Genomic DNA, 22,362 nt, shown 5'->3' on the forward strand with positions numbered 1-22,362 from the left:
TGCCAACTACTGTATCATTACTTAGTTTCTTGTTTGGCCTTTCATCATTTTATACGCTCAGCCCAAGCTATGAACGCTTACGTAACACCCCAAGCTGTTGTAATGATGGATCCAATATGGTCTTATCAGTCCCTCAACTGTGACTCACCATCAGATCATGATGAAGGGCGCCAAAAAAAACCCTTGAGGAATATGAGCCCCCAGTGTTTTGACAAATATGGCCACCACCACTATATTTCCAATTAAATGACTAAGAATAAAAATCTGAATAAGAACACCTTTATTCGTCTCAAAATGATGAAATTCCTAATTTACAGCAGCAAAGTTAAGAAAGGAAGAAAGTAGAACAAAAAGTATAGGAGCTGCTGAAAAGGCAGCCACTCTAGTGGTGCCATCTTGAAGTCACAATAACATAATAACAAAATAATACAACATAACACATTGGACACAGAAAGTCATTCAATCGTAACCATTTTTCTGCATACTCTTTGTTGTTTGAAGCTGTTATAGATGAAAGAGTAATGTGATGGAGTGATTAAATTTATGAGTGAGGTCCATTTATATTCTACTTTATCCACTTTGAAGCATGGATGGGTTCCATGGACAGCATCGCAGTATCTTTAATGATGCTATTTCAAGGAGAAAATAGGAAATAGAAAGGTTCTGTGCTGAAAATCGGTCAATTGAAATAATCTCAATTAGATGAGAGTAGAAAGAAAACAATAACAGTTTGAAGTGGTCAGTATTTATTGGCTGTGCTGGTCATAAAGGACGTTCCATGCTCATATTATGCAAACCAAGCTATGCTATGCTAACGGTGAATGATGACTGCTCCGGAGATGCTCTCTTTCTCATTGTTCTTCGCTCTCAGGATGGATGAGTTTAATATTTAAGTGCTTCACAACAAAGGCAGTTTTCCTCACCGTGGTCCATTTTTCACTCCGGCTAACTCGAGAAATAAGACCAAGGCCTTCTTTCTCCCTTGTCCTCCCTGAGACCAATTCCAGAACTTGGCCTTTGGCTTTTTTCCCCCCTTTTACTTTTCCAACCTCTCCCTCCGCCGTTCACCGCTCTGCAGAGAGTCTTCTCATTAATGGATGAATGGATCGTCTCATCTAGAAGAGACAAGAACATAGTGATAGGTATTGACAAGAACGGATGGCGCATCATCAAGCACTCTGTCACTGACTGGAATCCAGATAATCACACGAGCATTCTCTGAGCCTTACAGCATAGAGTCGGGGTGGGCTACTCCGGGCCTCGAAGGCCACTATTCTGTGTGTTTTCGATGTTTCCCTCCTGCAGCACACCGGATTCGAATGATCAGGGTCAGTATTAACATAAAATATGCATCTGCTTTGTAATATTTTGTGAGGTGGACCCAAGAACTGGACAGGGCCGAAGCGTTAACAAGATGCAGAAAGAAAGCTAAATTGGACAAAAGCTGGCGCATGCTCTGCTTTTGGTCTGACCTGGTTCCAGTTAATCCGCCCACTTTACACGATGAACATTACCCCCACACTGTATTTATAGAGCCATTTGCTGTGTGTTTTTCTGTGCAAGCCTCCCTGTATGTGTTTCTCACAGCATTTTCAAGTTGTTTTTGTCCAAGGACTCGGACAGTTGAGCAGGTTATCATCAAATTTGACAAATTAGATGCGATAGACATCGCAGCTCATTTGCAGTTCAGCAAAGGAAAATAACTCCCCACAAACATTCGGTCGATACTGACTGCATCCATCTCCGCTAAGTGTGTTTCAGTAATCGCACAGGGCCTCTTTAGATTGGGATTTGATTTTAAACAATTTGAAAAGAGGCAAGTAACCACACGCGCGTTTACAGTAGACACTGTGGGGGCGTTAGGAGTGTAGTAATAAAAATAGCTATGGCCACGTCCACACTTCAATCATTTTGGAGTGTCATTGGGGAAATGTGTTCATCCTCCAGATTTGCAAGGTCAGAGATGGCCTGGCTCACAGTCTGTTCTCGTTCATCCCTAAGGTTTTGTCTAAGTGTTGAATAGTGTGAGATGTCTTTCTATCTGAGCTCCACCCTTCATTTATTCATTAATTGATCAAGAGGTGTCTCCTGCGATGTAGTGTGAGTTTAGAATATGTTGGTGGGTCAGGGGTAAAACTATTCACACTCTTAATACATACGGGCATGCAGTCACCAATTCCCTTGGGGAATTGGTTCCGGCAAATTTCCATTTTACTATGGAATGCCATCATTATTTAATGAGCAGAATTCTTCCCCTCTCCCAAAGATGAGAACCCTGAATTGAATTCAAGGTCCATAGGTCTACCAGACACTATAAGGTATGAGCAGTATATGTTACCGTGTACACTTTCCAAAAATAGAGCTGTCCTCTCCTCAGTTTCACTGCCAAGACCTCGTTGTTCCAAAAGTTCTCAGTGTTATCACCTCCTACTCAAAACTCCTTTCTCCTCATTGTTTTTCTTTGTTTTCTCTTGGTCACCACAGGAGAAGGTTAGTTCTCAATCATCCTGAATATTTTAAAAAACATATACGACTTGAAAAAACTGAGAATGATCAACTTCCAGGGAACAGTTCTCACTTTGATTCCTCGGTGCCCTTTACATTTGTCACCCTCACCACGTTGGCTGTCTTTCATTCTTCATCTCAATTTTGATTTTCCCCTCTGATCACAGCTCATCATCTGACGCCACAGCTCATTCGTCATCGCGCTTTTCGATGGTGTTCTTTTTTCTGCTTCTCACTTGCTCTCAGCGTAAAGCTCACACCTGCACCCCAAATGTTGTGAACCCGGATTTGGTGTATTCCAAAAAAACAATGTTAATTCTTCTTCTTTTGACTGATAGCGTGGAAACCAACCAAAGGGAGAATAAACACATGACTTTGTACATTTCAAAGAATGCAGCTTCATGCATGCCGAAAGATATTTTAATCAAACACATTAGATTGCATCTGTTAAATTGAACTGCACTATATAATTACAAGAACTGATTGTAATGTTCACCCCCACTGACATACCTTGCACCACGGGCCAGTTTCTCACTAGCAGTATTCCCACAGACCAACGTAGAAATACATAGAACTGACCAATGCGCTGAATGTAGCGTGCAAAAGCGAGTCTCGTACGTCCACTCTTCACTGTCTTTTTGTTTTGGCCATTGCTGAAATTCCACAAAGACAGGATTTTGGAAATTGAAGTAAAGCTGATTTTTCAGTGCTTTTTGTTTGTTTGTTTGTTTGTTTGTTTTACTCATTTTTGCTAGCTGGTGGGCTTATTTTTTCCTACCTTAAAGATGTGCGGCATGTGTACTAATGCACATGCCCCGGAGTTTTGCAATAAAACTTCTTTTGGACTCTGATGAGCAATAAAATAATTTTTTGTTCACTCCCTGTGCACCTCTGTACCAAATGTGCCAAGAGCTGGTACCAATCTGCATCCCAGTTGATAATCTCCAAAGGTGACAGTATCAATTGTCAAAATGTTGTGGCCAATGAGCGTATATTTAATCCAAAATCACATCGATCATGGTCAGGACCGCAAAGACTTCCAAGAAATGCACTCTCTTAACATCGCGTTCAATAAAGGTAAACGAGCGCTCACATCAATGAAGACTCAAAAGGCATTTCTCATCCCTATGAATCATTTATATGGGGTGCAGGCTCTATTTTATCGGCGTCATTCCGCACCCACAGTTTGTTCCATCACAGAAATATGAGTCCTGTTCTTTTCACAAATCATAATTATTGCCTCCATGTGAAATCTCCTCTCAAATATTCAAGAAGTCAGAAGAAGTAAGAGCTATTGGCCATTATTCCGTGAGTACTGTTCTTGTATGAGCCAGTCATCCTCTTCCTCTGATTGTGAGAACATGTTCACGTCAAAAATTATTTGTAAAACAATGCAGGTGGAGACATTTGAAGTGAGGTTCCATTGCATGACATTCGTAGTTAATATTTCATAATGTACTACTCAACAAATAGCTACTCAGGAGCCCAGCTTGGTGCCTGCAGGCTAATTCCCTCATGGTGACACGCACTGTGTCCCTCCTTAACATGTACCGTAAGTCTATTTGTCGCATGTTGTGTGAATGAGTCTTAAGGAATAACATACCGTACTCTGAGCATACACTCGGATTACTCTGTGTACTATTGAAATGCTTTTCTACTTACAGGTAACCGAGGGGTGTGTTCATATCCTGAGCACTACAATCATTGGCTCAGTAAAAAGCAGCATTGAAATTGTATAATTGACTCTATTGGACATCAGATGGATGTGCGTTTACATGCTATTAAGAAATATTCACAGTTGAGACAGAGGAGAGTTCATTGAGGTGAAACAGAGTTGGGAGTCAGGATGAAGACGAGTATTTCCTGTGACCTGTGCACGTCCGTGTACAGTGTTTATGTTATTCCCTTGTTTTCTGTCTTCCTTACAGCTTCTTTCACTTTCTTAATGATCTTTTTTTTCCATTTATTTTTTTGTCTTCACTTAACCTTTCCATGCTACACTTTCCTCACTCTAACTTTCCCACGAGACCAGATGTCCTAATTTACTTCTGAAGAGTTGAGCGGCATCACCCGTGCAGTCAAAGGAGTGGGTGCACAGCAGAATTGCACATAACACACTGTGAGGAGCCGAAGGTGGTTTCTACATTATGCTTGATATCGCTTGTGCAGATGGGTCTGAAAACATCTGCCTCAGTCACACAATGTAAAAAGCCCGAGTGAAGCTGTGTGCTCTTACACTTACAAGCTCACTGATACCGCCTTACAACAAAGGGCATTTGAAACCCTTTGCCAGGCATTTAATAATATTTTGCACATACATAGCTGTGTGTAATCGCTGAGCACACTAATTACTGCAGAAGGAAATATTATGATATAAATGTAAGTATTGAAATATTAGTTACATTTAACTAAACCAAAGTTTGCTCTCATTGTGATGGTGTACTGCGATATGCGTTAAATATACTGGAAATGATTATCACATTTTTGGTTCTATTGTATTACAATAGGTGCTACCATAGCTAATATTCTGAGGTCATCTTATTTTTAGTCAAGCACAAAAAAATGCTGAATTAATGTTAATATTGAACAAACAAGATAAAATAGTCAACAGGGTTTTTTTTTGAGGGGGGGGGGGGGTTAGAATGATATGAAAGGGTTATTTTTTCTGTGGTCATGCTACGAAGTCAAAGTGCTGATCAGAGGAGTCATGTTATGATTTTGTTTTTGTTTAGATTACATTTGTTTTTGTTTTTTCCTCATGTTCCTTTTTTTTCTCCACGCGTTCCCATCATCCAGGTCCCTTGTGTTTAACCAATCAACTCGGCTCAATCAACACTTTGCGTCTTGTCCAGGTGTTTCTTGTGGTCTCGTCACATTGCTTGTATTTGGTTCCCTGGGTTCTTCGGATCATTGTGTTCCAATCATGGTTTGTTTGTTGCTTTGGTTTCGTGTGGGCTTCAATACTTTGTCTGTGTATAGAAGTGAGTTTGTCCAGTGTACTCCTGCAAGTTATTTTTTGTTGTATATTTTTATATACGATATATATATATAGCGTAGCCGCTTTCCTTGTTGCCAGTTCGAGGTTGCCATTGGCTTGTGGTATACCGAGGTACTTGTAGCTTTCCTCAATGTCTCCTATTGTTCCTTCATGGAGTGAGACCCCTTCAGTGCGGACTACCTTTCCTCTCTTAGTCACCATCCGACTACATTTCTCAAGCCCGAATGACATCCCGATGTCGCTGCTGTAGATCCTGGTTGTGTGGATCAGGGAATCTATGTCCCCTTCGCTCTTAGCATACAGCTTTATGTCATCCATGTAAAGGAGGTGACTGATTGTAGCTCCATTGCTCTGAGGCGGTATCCATAGCCTGTCTTGGTGATTACTTGGCTTAGGGGGTTCAGTCCTATGCAGAACAGCAGTGGGGAGAGTGCATCACCTTGGTATATGCCACATTTGATGGACACTTGGGTAAGTGGCTTGCCATTGGCTTCAAGTGTGGTTTTCCACATTCTCATCGAGTTCGCAACGAAGGCTCTTAGGGTCCTGTTCACCTTATACAACTCCAAGCATTCAGTGATCCATGTATGTGGCATCGAGTCATAGGCTTTCTTGTAATCAATCCAGGCTGTGCACAGGTTGGTACGTCGGGACCTGCAGTCTTGTGCGACTGTTCTGTCAACCAGGAGCTGATGTTTGGCTCCTCTGGTATCTCTACCAATGCCCTTCTGTGCTTCGTTCATGTATTGATCCATGTGTCCACTTATCTTAGCCGCAATGATGCCTGACATGAGCTTCCATGTTGTGGAGAGACAGGTTATTGGCCGATAGTTGGATGGGGCTGCACCCTTCGAGGGATCCTTCATGATCAGGATCGTTCGCCCTTCGGTTAGCCATTCTGGGTGAGTCCCATCCCTCAGCAGTTGGTTCATTTGTACTGCTAGGCGCTCATGGAGTGCTGTGAGTTTCTTTAGCCAGTAGGTGTGGACCATGTCCGGGCCTGGTGCTGTCCAGTTCTTCATATCTGAGACTCTTTCCTGTATGTCTGCCACTGTTATGGTAACTGGGTTCTGTTCAGGGAGGTTGCTGTGCTCCTCTCTCAGGGTCACCAGCCATTGTGCACTGCTGTTATGTGCAACCTCCTTCTCCCATATGCCTTTCCAGTACCTTTCAGTTTCCAGTCTTGGTGGGTCAGCTCTGTTGTTAGGACCCTGCCACTGAGCGTACACTTTCGCAGGTTGTGTTGCAAACAGCCTGTTTATTCGTCTGGCCTCATTCTCTTTCGTGTACCGCTTTAGGCGACTGGACAAGGCTTGGAGCCTTTGTTTGGCAGTTTCGAGTGCTTCAGGTATGGTCATCTGGATGTACCTCTCGGGTATCGGCCTTTTCATCACACCTCTCTGAGCCTCCGTCAATTGACTCACATCTTTCCGGGCCGCCTTGATCTTAGCCTCCAACCGTCTTTTCCATGGTGGGTAACGTATCTCATGGCTTCCATGGTTGCTCTTATAGCCCAGAGTCTCCAGGATCACTGATGCTGAAGCGTATATCAGCTCATTGGTTTCTGTGATCGTTACGGTAGGGATCGTCCGCAGTGCTGCATTCACACTTTCTATGAGACTTTCAGATGGTACTTCACATAGCCGTTGTAATCGGTTTCTAGGTTGCCCAGCTTTCATTCTCGCCATGATCTTAGCTTTCAGGTCAGTTGCTGCCTCGCTCAGCATTTCATTCATTGGGGCTGGCCACCCAATCTCTTCATCTGCATTCATTGGGGCTTGCCTCCCAATCTCTTGTATGACCTCCTCCTCTGATCTGGCAGCCTGGGGCCCTTCACCATGGAACCTGCGTTGTACCTCATCAATCTCAAGTTGTGACAGCAGTTGCCGTTTGTGGATGTTGGAACACTGAGCTACTAGTTGTTTCGTGGTCAACCGTGACTGTGGGTTTCGAAGTAACCATTTAGCCCACATTCTCTGCATGTAACCCCTCTGACTAGGGTTGCTTGAGTAGTAGCATTCCAACAGAGCCATGTTATCGCATCTCGACCATCTCCGCGCTGGAGCCTATCCCAGCTGTCTTCAGGCAGTAGGCGGGGGACACCCTGAATCGGTTGCCAGCCAATCGCAGGGCACACAGAGACGAACAACCATCCACGCTCACACTCACACCTAGGGACAATTTAGAGTGTTCAATCAGCCTGCCATGCATATTTTTGGAATGTGGGAGGAAACCGGAGCACCCGGAGAAAACCCACGCAGGCCCGGGGAGAACATGCAAACTCCACACAGGGAGGCCAGAGCTGGAATCGAACCCAGTACCTCTGCACTGTGAAGCCGACGTGCTAACCACTGGACTACCGGGCCGCCCTATATATATATATATATATATATATATATATATATATAGTTGCATTATCATGTCTTTATGTACCTGTATGTATAATAAAAAAAATAATAATAAAAAGGCCTTTTTTTCTTTTTTTTTTTTAAGAAGAATTGCTTGATTTGGAAAAGAGTAACAACTGGAATGTGCACAACAGAGACACCATCTTGGAAAATAGGCAATGACCGAAAATTCTGAATGATGAAAGATTCTTTGTTTGCATGACCTCAAAACTACATGAGATATATCGATTTTAAGAAGCAAGCTACCTTTCAATAGTTTTTGGGGGGTCAACAATGAGTTATCCTGCCGTACTCTCATGAAACCTCGCAGTTCTCCATGCAAATCATTCAATCGAAAGCAAGGCGAAAGAGGGGGTTTCACTGGTTAAATAGTTCAGCGCAGAAATATAGAGAGGATTTTGGCAATCACTGTTGATTTAAGTGTATTAACTTCTAATTGGGTGCTGGTCTAATCAATGTGTTAAGCACTGTACAGTTTTAATAATGTAATTATGATCAGAATACTCCACATACTTGGCATCGCCATAGGCTGTTTGAATGGCAGTCTATGATTCCGGGTGTTACCTCATCGAGCAATTTGTGCAAGATTGCAGCCCATGTAAGCATAGCCACTAGTGTTTTGTTTCCTTAAAAGCTTTGTGTGTATGTGTCCCTATGTAGGCTCTCTATTCTCAAACACATACAGTAGAATTCTTGCAGACAAATCTGTCAACAGTGAAGCCTATCCAATGCCGCAGAGCCTTTGTGTGTCTGTGCACAATAATGGCGAGAACGCTGCACTTTCCACATTCCTTTATTTCAGTGCATCCCCTGCATTTTTAACTGTGATCGCAAGCTCTCATTCTTTGCAAGACGTGCGTGTGTCAGCGTAGACAGTTTTATTCAGTGGTTTTATATTTTTCATGGACAACATGGCTGTGACTGCCTTGTTTCTGCATCACAAACTTTGCATTGATAGATTCATTTTTCGGCAGCTGCATGCGTGAGTGAAGCGTGAAAATATGTATTTGAATCAGCTTTTTGAATCACGTGTAAATGCAACAAAGAGCTCAATGTAATAACAGCATGATTGCATCTTAGTAAAACAGGAGTTTGAGTAGTGTTTTTGTATTGGCTCTGTGTAGACGAAATAGACACCAGTGAATACATTTCAAGAATATCTCATTATGGCATGATGACTTTCACGATTGTGAGCAGATCTCCATAGTAGTTTCATTTGTGTTGTGACATGCAAAAGGCTTGGCAAAAGAAATGGAACTGAAGGACTTTGTATATTTAGTTCATACCAGAACCTTAAAATATTGACTAATGAGTGGCAATTTATTATAATGACTCTGTTGAGCTGAGCAGCGGCACTTGTGTGTATGCGTTTACTTTCTTCAGAATTTTGTTCCATTCACAATTGGTTTGGATTCGGTATTAGACTGCGGACACCACAGAAATCAGAAATGGCATCTGCAGAATGTTCTACCTACATGAATCACTTTTATAATGTATTCAACATGTGAACAAAGGTGTGCAGACAACCAAATTACTATGCACGTACATAAATCTGTTTTCCGAGGAAGGAGCCCGCTCAATGCATGTTCCTCTAATCTTGGCTTTTCAAATTAATTTTCACACAGACTCCTAAATATTGTCCGTCTGACATTAACTCTTGACTGGCATGTTCAGCCTTGCATTTATTTACGTTTGTTCAGGTAGAGAGGACGCAAGTCCTGCACAGGCTGACTCACCTAATGAGAAGTTTGAAGTTTAGCATGTATAGCTAGAAAAGTGGAGGATGTATTCCAATAGAATAGTGTATCAAAAAAAAAATTAAAACCATGCATCCATAATTTGTCAATAGATTTACACGTTGTATACATGTTGTTTGACCGTGATTTCTCGATCTGGCCACACTGTCACAAGAGAAAACTTCTTTAGGTTTTTTTAGTTCATTTTGCAATCAGCCCGATGAGTAGACATAAGCCACCGGTAAACTTCCGGTGTAAAGTGCAACGGAGGGAGCAAATAGAGTGAGAAGAGTGAGAACGAGATGGGGAGACGTGGAGGTGAAGAAGTAAGAGGGATACGAGTAAGACAGAGAATTACTGATGCCATCAGAGTTACAATAGCAGACTATGGAATGACCCAGAACACGAGTGGCAAACTCAAGGCCCAGGGGTCAGATCCGGCCCGCCAAAGTGTTTTACATGGCCCGTGGGTTGGCTTCATATTTCTTCCAGATGATGTTTACTTTTAACAAGACTGAGACAAAAGATTTTCAAAGTTTTTGTGTTACCAATCTCCTTTTAAAATACATTGAAAAATGTTTCAACGGACAGTACTTGAACCACTACTTACTGGTTTACAATGAAAATAAATTTCATAGTGAATTTGTTGTGTGTATGAGATAATATAGTGTGATCATACATTTATATGGGTTCACACTCAGAACAGCCCTCCAAGGGTATCATAAATATGACAAAAGTGAATTTGACAGCCTTGACCCTGAGGTATTGTTGACTGCACATATTTTCCTCTCTATCTCGCAATGAAATTCGTTTTTTTGTGGTGTGTGTGTGTTGATTGGAGAAACACAGTTTTTGTTTGTTTTTGCCATGTTTACAGTAAGTACAGTACATACCCTCAATTAAAATCCCTGAAATTTGTATTCCTGTGTGTTTACAGAACTATGACAAAAGTATTACTTTCTCCCTGACATTGCCAACCTTGTGCACAGAGAACACAAACGGAAGTTGTGTTTTTCATTCTTCCCATCAGTGCGTAGTTGGCGCTGTGTGACAAAACTTTTGTTAATTATTCGATGCAAAGCTACCATATTTATGACGGTTTCAAACATTAAGCAAGACTTATTTGCTTTTGTGTTCGAATTATGACGTTTTGCCACTTCAAAGCTTTTCTTGTTTGTTTGAAGAGCTTTTCACAAATAAACAAGACTTTCGAAAAATGTGCTTGAGACATTCGCAAAAAAAAAAACAAACTGTAAGCGCGTGTGTGTGTCTGTGTGTGTGTGTGTAGACACACTGGATGGTATTTCTTTAAAGAGGCAAAGTATTTCTGTTCTAAAACAGAAATACACAAACACACATAATAAAGAGGTGAGATGCGAGTGGCGCTATGAGCAGTGCGGGAATTAGTGTTTAATGTAAGCTGGAGAAGCACCCCAGTGGAAAAACAGAGAAAGAAATAAAAGCGGTTGAACTGATTACCCAACACACACACACACAAACACACACACACACACACACACACACACATGGTCACTATTACATGTTGATGTGTACCTCATAATGTGTGAGTTGTGGTGTACCCAATATACTTTATTTCCGGATTACCCCTTTGCTTGTCTCAGCAATTCTCTGGGGGAATTCTCTTTTGCACTAGCAACGCTTGCTCTCACTCCACACTTTCACTTCACAACATTGTAATAAAGCTAGCAAGCGACCTGAGGCGGACGCACACTCGGCTCAATATCCAATGCACACTTGTCAACTAGGGCAATAAGCTTGGGAGTAATCAGGAGACCAATTCCTGTTTAATGTTTCGCAGGCCAAAGTGATATTAATGGCAAAATATGCGGTGGGCTTTCAGATGCGTCTAGCATATTGATTGTGTTATTGTTTCCTAATTACACCCATTGCAATTCTTACAAGGGGTTGTGAATCTAATAATACTCTAACTAATGAATCTCAAAATCTAGGTGCAAGAGAGACTTACAAAGAAGGTTGTTTTCAACGCTTGCAACAGTACGTGCAGTAGTTACTACTACTGGACCGGCACGTCCTTCTCCTTCTCGGTCTCCGTGCCTTCTGCTCGAGAGTGACCGCCCAAGAAAACGTAAACGAACGATGACTTCAATGACACTCAGAAAAGCAAACACTAATGCGCCAAACAGAAAATCAAGAGAAAATCACAAAATAAATTCTATGGGGGGCGGGGGGTTGTGAACAAACAACAAAGGAACAAACAACTCCGAGACAGTCCAGTCTCCTACAAAAGGAAAGATGTTACTAGCCAAGTCTTGTGTCGTTATGAAACAAACACATTGCGGAAGTCTGTCAGAGCACGAAAGCAACGCATTCTCGCCATACGTACTCTTCACAAGCATGCCCGGACATGCCCGGAACACCTCACCAGGGAGGCGCTCAGGAGGCATCCGAATCAGATGCCCAAGCCACCTCATCTGGCTCCTCTCGATGTGGAGGAGAAGCGGCTCGACTCGGAGCCCTTCCCGGCTGACCGAGCTTCTCACCTCATCTCTAAGGGAGAGCCCGGACACCCTGCGGAGAAAACTCATTTCGGCCGCTTGTATCCGGGATCTCGTTCTTTCGGTCACGACCCATAGCTCGTGACCATAGATGAGGGTTGGAACGTAGATCGACCGGTAAATTGAGAGCTTCGCCCTTTGGCTCAGCTCCTTCTTCACCACGACAGACCGATACAACGTCCGCATCACAGCAGACGCTGCGCCGATCCGCCTGTCGATCTCTCGCTCCCTCCTGCCCTCACTCGTGAACAAGACCCCAAGATACTTGAACTCCTCCACTTGGGGCAAGATCTCCCCCCTGACCCGCAGGGGGCACTCCACCCTTTTCCCACTGAGGACCATGGTTTCAGATTTGGAGGTGCTGATTTTCATCCCAACCGCTTCACACTCGGCTGCGAAACGCTCTAGTGAGAGTTGGAGAGCCCTGTTTGAAGGAGCCAACAGCACCACATCATCTGCAAAAAGCAGGGATGCAATACTGAGGCCACCAAAACGGACCCCCTCAACGCTTCGGCTGCGCCTAGAGATTCTGTCCATAAAGGTTATGAACAGAATCGGTGACAAAGGGCAGCCTTGGCGGAGTCCTACCCCCACTGGAAACGATTCCGACTTACTGCCGGCAATGCGAACCAAACTCTGACATTGGTGGTATAGTGACCGAACAGCCCGTATCAGGGGGTTCGGTACCCCATCCCCACGAAGCACCCCCCACAGAACTCCCCGAGGGACAAAGTCAAACGCCTTCTCCAAGTCCACAAAACACATGTAGACTGGTTGGGCGAATTCCCACATACCCTCGAGAACCCTGCTAAGGGTGTAGAGCTGGTCCACTGTTCCACGGCCGGGACGAAAACCACACTGCTCCTCCTTAATCTGAGGCTCGACTTCCTGACGGACCCTCCTCTCCAGCACCCCTGAATAGACCTTACCAGGGAGGCTGAGGAGTGTGATCCCTCTTTAGTTGGAACACACCCTCCGGTCCCCCTTTTTAAAAAGAGGGACTACCACCAGACTGCCAATCCAGAGGCACTCTCCCCGTTGACCACGCGATGTTGCAGAGGCGTGTCAACCAGGACAGCCCCACAACATCCAGAACCTTGAGGAACTCCGGGCGGATCTCATCCACCCCTGGGGCCTTGCCACCGAGGAGCTTTTTAACCACATCGGTGACTTCAACCACAGAGATAGGAGAGCCCACCTCAGAGTCCCCAGGCTCTGCTTCCTCCAAGGAAGGCATGTTGGTGGAGTTGAGGAGGTCTTCGAAGTACTCTGCCCACCGGTTCACAACGTCCCGAGTCAAAGTCAGCAGTGCCCCATCCCCACTGTACACAGTGTTCGTGGTGCGCTGCTTCCCCCTCCTGAGACGTCGGATGGTGGACCAGAATTTCCTCGAAGCCGTCCGGAAGTCGGCTTCCATGGCCTCACCGAACTTTTCCCATGCTCGGGTTTTTGCCTCGGCGACCACCAAAGCTGCGTTCCGCTTGGCCAGTCGATACCCGTCAGCTGCCTCTGGGGTCCCACAGGCTATAAAGGCTCGATAGGACTCCTTCTTCAACTTGACGGCATCCCTTACTGCTGGTGTCCACCAGCGAGTACGGGGGTTGCCGCCACGACAGGCACCAACCACCTTACGGCCACAACTCAGATTGGCCGCCTCAACAATAGAGGCACGGAACATGGTCCACTCGGACTCAATGTCCCCCGTCTCCCCCGGAACATGGGAAAAGCTCTGTCGGAGGTGGGAGTTGAAACTCCTTCTGACAGGGGATTCCGCCAGACGCTCCCAACAAACCCTCACAATACGTTTGGGTCTGCCAGGACGGACCGGCATCTTCCCCCACCATCGGAGCCTACTCACCACCAGGTGGTGATCAGTTGACAGCTCCGCCCCTCTCTTCACCCGAGTGTCCAGAACATGCGGCCGCAAATCCGATGACACGACCACAAGTTCAATCATGGAACTACGGCCTAGGGTGTCCTGGTGCCAAGTGCACATGTGGACACCCTTATGTTTGAACAAGGTGTTCGTTATGGACAGTCCATGACGAGCACAGAAGTCCAATAACAAACACCACTAGAGTTCTGATCGGGGGGGCCGTTCCTCTCAATCACGCCCCTCCAGGTCTCACTGTCATTGCCCACGTGAGCATTGAAGTCCCCCAGTAGAACAAGGGAGTCGCCAGCAGGAGTACTCTCCAGCACACCCTCCAAGGACTCCAAAAAGGGTGGGTATGCTGAGCTGCTGTTTGATGCATATGCACAAACAACAGTCAGGACCCGTCCCCCCACCCGCAGGCGAAGGGATGCAACCCTCTCGTCCACCGGTGTGAACGCCAATGTACAGGCACTGAGCCGGGGGGCAATGAGCATGCCCACACCTGCTCTGCGCCTCTCACCGTGAGCAACTCCAGAGTGAAAGAGAGTCCAACCCCTCTCGAGAGGACTGGTACCAGAACCTAGGCTGTGTGTGGAGGCAAGTCCGGCTATATCCAGTCGGAACTTCTCTGCCTCACAAACCAGTTCGGCTCCTTCCCTGCCAGAGAGGTGACATTCCATGTCCCAAGAGCTAGCTTCTGCAGCCGAGGATCGGACCGGCAGGGTCCCCGCCTTTAGCTGCCGCCCAGCTCGCATTGCACCCGACCCCTTTGACCCCTCCCACGGGTGGTGAGACCATGAGAAGGGGGACCCACGTTGCCTCTTCGGCTGAGCCCGGCCGGGCCCCATGGGTGTCGGCCCGGCCACCAGGCGCTCGCCAACGAGCCCCACCTCCAGGCCTGGCTCCAGAGGGGGGCCCCGGTGACCCACATCCGGGCAAGGGAGTAGGATCGATTTTATTTTTCATAAGGGGCTTTGTGAGCCGTGCTTTGTCTGGTCCCTCACCTAGGACCTGTTTGCCATGGGTGACCCTGCCAGGGGCATAAAGCCCCAGACAACTTAGCTCCTAGGATCATTGGGACACACAAACCCCTCCACCACGGTAAGGTGACGGCTCACGGAGAGGATGAAATACAAGAATACTTATTTTTTTATGAGCAGAATAAATAGTACATAATTAATGATGATTAAAGTTGTTATCTTTGTTGATTGAAATGACGCCTCTTTAGTCTGGGGCACAGAGATTTTTTTGGGGGCCGTTTAACTGTTTTTTTATGAATTTTACATGCGAGGAAGCTCCTGTATAATGCAAGTGATAGGACCAAGGTGGGCTTGAATTTCCAGTGCCCTCATTCCCCGATGCCTCGCCCAACTGGCAGTTTGGTCTTTGTTATTTATTTAATGTCATACTGACATACTGTATATAAATGTTGATTTTCTATGCATAGACATCAACAATATTGATGTCTACATACTGTTTGTTTGTGCAATGTCTCTATGGAGAACTGTAGAAAAACTAGACGACCTGCCACTGGAAATAGCCGCATTGCTTATATAGTTTACGTCAGCCAGCACTACTGATTCTGAAGGCCTTTGGAAGATTAAATTGACATGACAAGGCATGTCAATGTAGGTTGCTGTCACATAACAGTTGCACTGGGGATTTATAGGACTGTGTACTTGTGTGCAAGTGCAATTCTGTGTGTGTGGGTGTGTAACAGGTGCATCATGCTCACTTGAGATCTAAGTTCTTGTTCACAGAGGCAGAAGTAACCTAAGGTCAACCACACACACTCTGCTGCCTTGGGACCATTCCCCCAGACAATTGTTGAATTTTTAATAAACACAAATATTTCAAAGGGACACATACCACTCGACTCAGAATTAAAATCAATCCCAATGATGAATGACTTGCCAACATTGTGACTCGTGTGTATATGTGAACTAATGAAATTTGCCAGATAACAATGTGGTTTTGGAGCAGTTATTTATTTATTTGTTTTTTGTCAAATTGAGGTCCGGCATGAGAGCATGTGCACAGAAATGCCGTAGTTGGGAAAGCATGTGTCTCATGCAGTTTTTCTCAAAGTGTGATGGCCAGCGGCGTAGAAAACAAAGTCTTGACAGTGACATGTGCTGGCGCCATAATGTCACCCAGTTTTAGATAACGCCACTATGCAATGCTATTCACTGCATTGACCATTTCTAAAATGTACCAAGAGGGATATTTTTCAACAGGAAGCTCCCAATACACATATTATGTGTTCATCTTTACTCGAAGACCAAAGTAGGTTTTGGTGTAAAAGTTTGAGAATTACTGATGTAAAAAATATATGTCGATTTTGTTTGGACAATAACATAGAAGTAGAAAATTACTTCCTTTTTCACAAAAACTTCTCGACATTGCTGCTGCTGTTATTGTTGTACTATGAACTACACGGGATCATTCTAATAATATGATATTCCTCGAATACATCCTATTCAAATGTTAGAAACACCTGTCAGTATGACACCGTGCTGAATTGTCCACCGCTACAAAATGTTGCAATATTGACTGAAAACCCCTCTGATAGTGTTTCTGCGAACAGAGCATCATTCTCGTTGAAGGTCCGTGCACTGGATGTCAGAAGATTGACAAAACATTCTGTGTAATTTACATCCACGATTAGGTTTATTATAGCATCCGCAACGGTGGCACATTATTTTGCGATGAGCAGCAAATTGTATTGCTGGCCTTTGACAGATTGATGCACCGCTGTGGGATCGAACCTGAGTGCCAGCACATTGAATTTCATGCTAAGAATATCCTTGACTGTCACCTTCTAAGCTGATGAAAAGATGTTTCGTTCTATTCATATTGGAGCCTCGCTGCACGCTCGACTCTGCACTTGTGAACAAGCATGATGACAACAGCGCAAGCAATTTGAAATGAAAGTGTGATGTCTCATAGAGCTCTGCATTCGCACCCGACTTTTGTATGGACATCGGTGTCCTATCTCCATATGTAAAAATGACCACTGTGCCAGTGAACTGCCGCTGCTTTTTCATGTAATTCCTTTTTCAGCAGCATGAAACTCGGGGGACATTTTATTGAACGGCTTTATATTTCCCAGCAATTCCCAAAGCTTTACTCTAAACATGTGAGATGTGCACGCTTGACATTTCTTATCCCTCATATGATAAAGTATTTTTAAAACATTCATGATTGTAGCATCCTCATTTCAAACAAAGATTGAATTGTTTTTCATGTAATTGGTTTCATTTGTTTAAATATTTCACAGCAACCTATTTGAACCTGTGCCAGAGAACATTGCGTGGCACAAATGCTAAAACACACATTGCAATGTTGCTTTTACTTTCACCTTCGAAATGTACCGTGGAACCTCATTTTAATTTGTTTTTTTACAGATCAGATACATTGAGGACATCCCCGCAAAAGAGACACACATGGTCACCCCCATGCGCACAAAATCACTTTCACTGTTGTAAACATTCACACGCAGTTGTGAAGGCGTGAAGACATAAGGCTCAAATCTGCCGCTGCCGTTTTGTGTTTTGCACCGCTGCACTATTTTTTATTTGTTCACCCCAGTCACAGAGCCCTATCCTTTCACACCTCTTTGCTCATCTTTCTCACCACTCTGTTCTCATCTCCCTTCCTCCTTTTTTTGCCTCCTACTCGGCCTCCACTTCAAGGTTTGTACTGACTCAGTATATAAGTGGTTCTATACAGTGTCGTGTAACTTGAGAGAGAAAAAATAACTCCTGCTCAGCTCACAAGAAACCCAAATGATATAGCTTCGCATTGGAATTGAAAAAGAGCTATTCAAGAAGCTAACCATCACATCTTCTTGGAAATTGGCCCATAAATAAAGAAGCATTGAGAATAAAGAATTTTTTGGAAAAAAAAGAATAAAGTCATTTTAGGTTGCATCGACACTGGCAGGCATTGACGCCGTGTTCAATATCTCAATCATTGCATTTGTGCCAAAGTCCGAGTTGATGTGTTAAATCTTACATGCTGTTTGATATGATGATGTGGGTCCACTTGAGGCGTGAGAGCCAAAAAAATGTTCTCTAACATGACAGCGCTAGTTATTAACAGTAATCACATATGTGTATGCAAAGTGACTCCTCCTCCTCCTCCAATTGTGCTTTTCATGGACACATATTTAGAGACTTGTGAGTGCCTCGTCTAGGGTTGGGTTTTATTTTAATCTCTGTCTCTTTTTTTTTTTTTTCATTTTTGTTGTGAAGGCCACTTTTTGTGGAAAATGCTGAGTGGAGGTTCATTTGTGTTTTTCAGAGAATTTTGAGGGTTCACAAAACTGTTTTTTTTGTTTGTTTAAATGCATTTTAGTGAGTGTCAATTGTATGCTGATTCGCGAAGATCCATGAATATGCAGTGTATAGTTTTAAATTATAATATCACATTCATCCCTACAGGGCAGACATCGCACAGTATTTTTTTTCCATCCATCCATTCATTTTCCGATCCGCTTATCCTCACAAGGGTCACAGGGGGTGCTGGAGCCTATCCCAGCCGAGAACATGCAAACTCCAGCGCAGGGAGGCCGGAGCTGGAATTGAGAGCAGTATCTCTGCACTGTGAGGTCAATGCGCTAACCACTGAAGCCTTAGTATTTTTTATTATTATTTTTATGTGCAGTATCTATATATTTTTTTTTGTATTTTTGGATTTTTCAAACCCTCTGTTTTTGAAGCCTAGATCTTTTATGCGTGAGCATGAAATTTATTAAGAAACCGTGACGTACATTGGTTCAATTTTTTTTAAAAAGCCAATCGTCGGGCACACAGAGACAAACATCCATCTCACTCACACTCACACCGAGGGACAATTTAGAGTGTTCAATCAGCCTACCATGCATGTTTTTGAAATGTGGGAGGAAAACCGTAGCACCCGGAGAAAACCCACGCAGGCACCAGGAGAACATGCAAACCAAACACAGGAAGGTCAGAGCTGAATTTATCGAACATACACTTCTTATTAAACAGCAACTTCAGTCAAGCATAATGTCCTTATAAGTCAGTGAAAGGCTTTCAAAACAAACTGTGCAAGATGAAGCAGTTTGTGTGTAAACAAAAATTGGAGTCCTTCTTCACCTGGCATTAACAAATCAGGACAGTCCGCCATTTTTTATGATGCAGGGGACAAAAGAATTAAAAATGCATTTCATTTGCAATTTTGTTGATGTAATGATTTGATTTGCCTCCTTGTAATATGATGTTGTTTTAGAGCACTTTGGATGGTTGAATTGTGCTCTACACACAAATTTTCCTTGGTGCAAAACAGGCATGGCCATATTTCAATCGGGACACTTTTGTTTGTTCATTGAACTGTATTCACATGAAGCCTGACTTTCACCACCCTGGAAACTATTGTAGCACTTGCAAATATATATAAATCAGGGGTGCCCAAACTTTTTTGGATTGAAGATCTACTTTTCGATCAACTAACCTCCCGGGATCTACCCTTACCGGCGCGCATGCGCACAAACACACACGCGCACACACACACACACACACACACACACACACACACACACACACACACACGCAATGATGAGAAACAACCTGAAACAGAGGCATGCCACACACTTTTTCAGCCTGTTAACTATCGTAGCTCACACGTACCGTTTTAAAGTGCTTCCCTGGGCCCTCCTAGATTCCTATTCTTTGCTCGTGCCCTCTGTGAATTTTACACGAAGCAAACTCTGAATGAGAATCATGACGATAAAAGATAAAGCGCAACAGGTCTGATCACAAGCTGCAATTGCAAACTGCTGAGCTAACAACTTCCGGTGACGAAATTACACGCCACCGTAAATGTAAGATTTACCTGCTTTCTTTTATTAAAGAAAATAAATGAGTGAAAATGAGACTGATAAGATGATTAGGGTGCAGTGTATATTAACACAAAAAATATGTTACTAACATGTACAAAGACACACAAATGGTTGTTTTTTTTCTTCTCGAAACTCCTCGGATCTACTTGGGACCTGTCTTGGATCTACCGGTAGATCAGGATCTACCTAATGGGCACCCCTGATATAAATAATCTTCTCGCAAGGCTGTGCCTTTTTCAATCTATCGCTCATTTCCCCTCTGCCTGCACTGAATTACCACGGTACACGCATGCACACGCAAACATTCATCATCCAAGTCAAACTCTGATCAGCACATGTGACATATCTGCGGCGAACTTTGTACTTCGCTCAAACCGACAATTTCACGGATGCATATGCGGACGCACATACGCCCATAGTGTAACCCAGTGCTCTGGATTAGAGATACGGATTAGAGATTAGGGCCAGCAGCGGGATTACCGTACACAATTCTCACAAGTCCCGCCTATCCTGAAGCGCCTCTCGCCTGATCATCTGCAATGCTGATTGGTACATCCAGACAGAAGGGGTTGAGATTGACATCATTGCACTGATATTTGTTCCATAATCCTAAATTAGCACTCTCAAAATGTCATTACCGCTGAGGATTTGCATTGTTTTCTGTTCTAACTGTTCTCTATTTGTTATCTGTTCTTGTCTTCCTCTGTCAGCTAATCTTCAAAACCCCACTTCTGAAGTCCTTGCAGCCTTATTAGTTGACTTAATAACCTCCGTTCATCAGCGCTCTGTCGAAAGTGATCCCATCGCTTTTACTTGCTCAGTTTTATGGATTCATTTTAAGACAGATTCTGATAAAATGGTTTGAACGATCCACTTAGCTGAAAAGTCAAGAGTATATCCTGTAAGTACAGTAACAAAGTAGCCAAATCCACAAATAGGAACATTGACACAATTGTTATTTTTTGGGCTCTGAATGACAGATTTGAAACGACAGGAACAAGGGGTGCTTCAACTGCAGACCTTCATCTTTAATTTGGGGGGATTTACATCAAAATCGGATGAATAAGGAAGGCATTGCAACAGCCTGTATTTGTGCTTCCTGCTTTTAAAGAGACCAAAAGTTATGGGACAATTGGCTGCTCCGATGAGCCACAGCCAGGTGGGCATGTATGGCTGCCAAAGGAACTGGTTCCCTTGCTTTTATCGGCCATGTGACTGCTGACAAAAGCAGCAGGATAAATTCTAAAGTGTTTTGGTCAATATTTTCTGCTCATATTCAGACAGATGCTTCACCACTCATTGGCCGGCGCCTCACAGTGCAGATGGACAGTGACCCGAAGCAATACTGTGAAAGTAATAAGAGGCAGAGAATGTTATGCAATGACCAAGTCAATCACCCAACCTGAATTCTCTTGAGGGCACATTTCACTTGCTGAACTGAATTTGCACATTACTTTTGGCCCCTTAAAAAGTGGCGGCCATACAAGTAGATACAAAGTGCTGTGATTCCTACACCGTTCACCTAATTTGGATGTGAATACGCACAAAGCAGCAGTTAAAACGTATCTTGTTCCTTTCATTTAAAATCCATTGTGGTGGCGTTTCAAAGGCAAAAACGAAAGTAATGTGTCCATTTGCCAATATTTATGGGCCTAACTGTACACCTGGTAAATGCTGGAAGGCTGCAGTAGAATAGGAGCATGCAGTAGAAGACTTGGCGTTAGATTCCACAGAGCGTCTAGGACGTGGGTAGGTGAAGGACTGGGAGAGGTTTCAACTGTATTGATTGCGGATTCACTTCATCTCTTACCTGGATATTCGGGCACACTTATTTTAAATGGACTAGATAAACAGTCTGTCAGTGACTTTTATAAAGCTTCATTTGAACTTCATAGATGTCGCAAATAACCAACCGAGTGAATATGTAACGGTTCCGTAACAGAATTGGACTCAACAAACATTGACTCGGATAAAGGTATCCAAAAATATTTATTTTTCAGCAAAAATTGCACAAATTCAACAAAGTACAAATATAATGACGCTGATAGGCACGCCAGGAGAAAACAAGAGAAACCAAAAGTGCGTGCAAAAGGGAAGGGAAAAATCAACAAAAAGAGCTTGTCAACAATGGACAAGATGACCCAATCGTGAAAATAACAAAAGGGAGAGTATTAATAAACACAATCAAACGACTTCCGGGAAAAGCGGAGAAAGAGAATACGCAGCTGCATTGAAATGATTGGCCAAATCATTTGTGATTTCTTCCATGTATTTGTGTGTTTGATAGGTGAATGCCGTCATGCCATTTGGGTGCCTTGCGCTGCGAGATGGGCAGACTTATGATAGCATATCCGATGTGACAGACAAATATGAAATTGGCCATGTTCTCCGAGCGTAAGTACTATAAATCTTTGTGCAATGTGTTTTGACTCGTTC

The 22,362-nt window shown here is 43.7% G+C and overlaps 1 protein-coding gene across 2 annotated transcripts in view; it reads left to right on the plus strand.

The window, feature by feature from the left end:
- Positions 1-22,362, plus strand: part of camkvl (CaM kinase-like vesicle-associated, like) — a 44,559-nt gene that overhangs the window by 12,092 nt on the left and 10,105 nt on the right. For both annotated transcript variants that reach the window (XM_052057205.1, XM_052057207.1), the window contains one exon: positions 22,214-22,320. In XM_052057205.1, coding sequence (XP_051913165.1) covers positions 22,226-22,320 — 95 coding nt within the window. In that variant the 5' untranslated portion in view covers positions 22,214-22,225. The remainder of the gene's footprint in view (positions 1-22,213; positions 22,321-22,362) is intronic.

Source organism: Hippocampus zosterae, chromosome 2 (assembly GCF_025434085.1).
Source record: "Hippocampus zosterae strain Florida chromosome 2, ASM2543408v3, whole genome shotgun sequence".
Taxonomy (NCBI): Eukaryota; Metazoa; Chordata; class Actinopteri; order Syngnathiformes; family Syngnathidae; genus Hippocampus; species Hippocampus zosterae.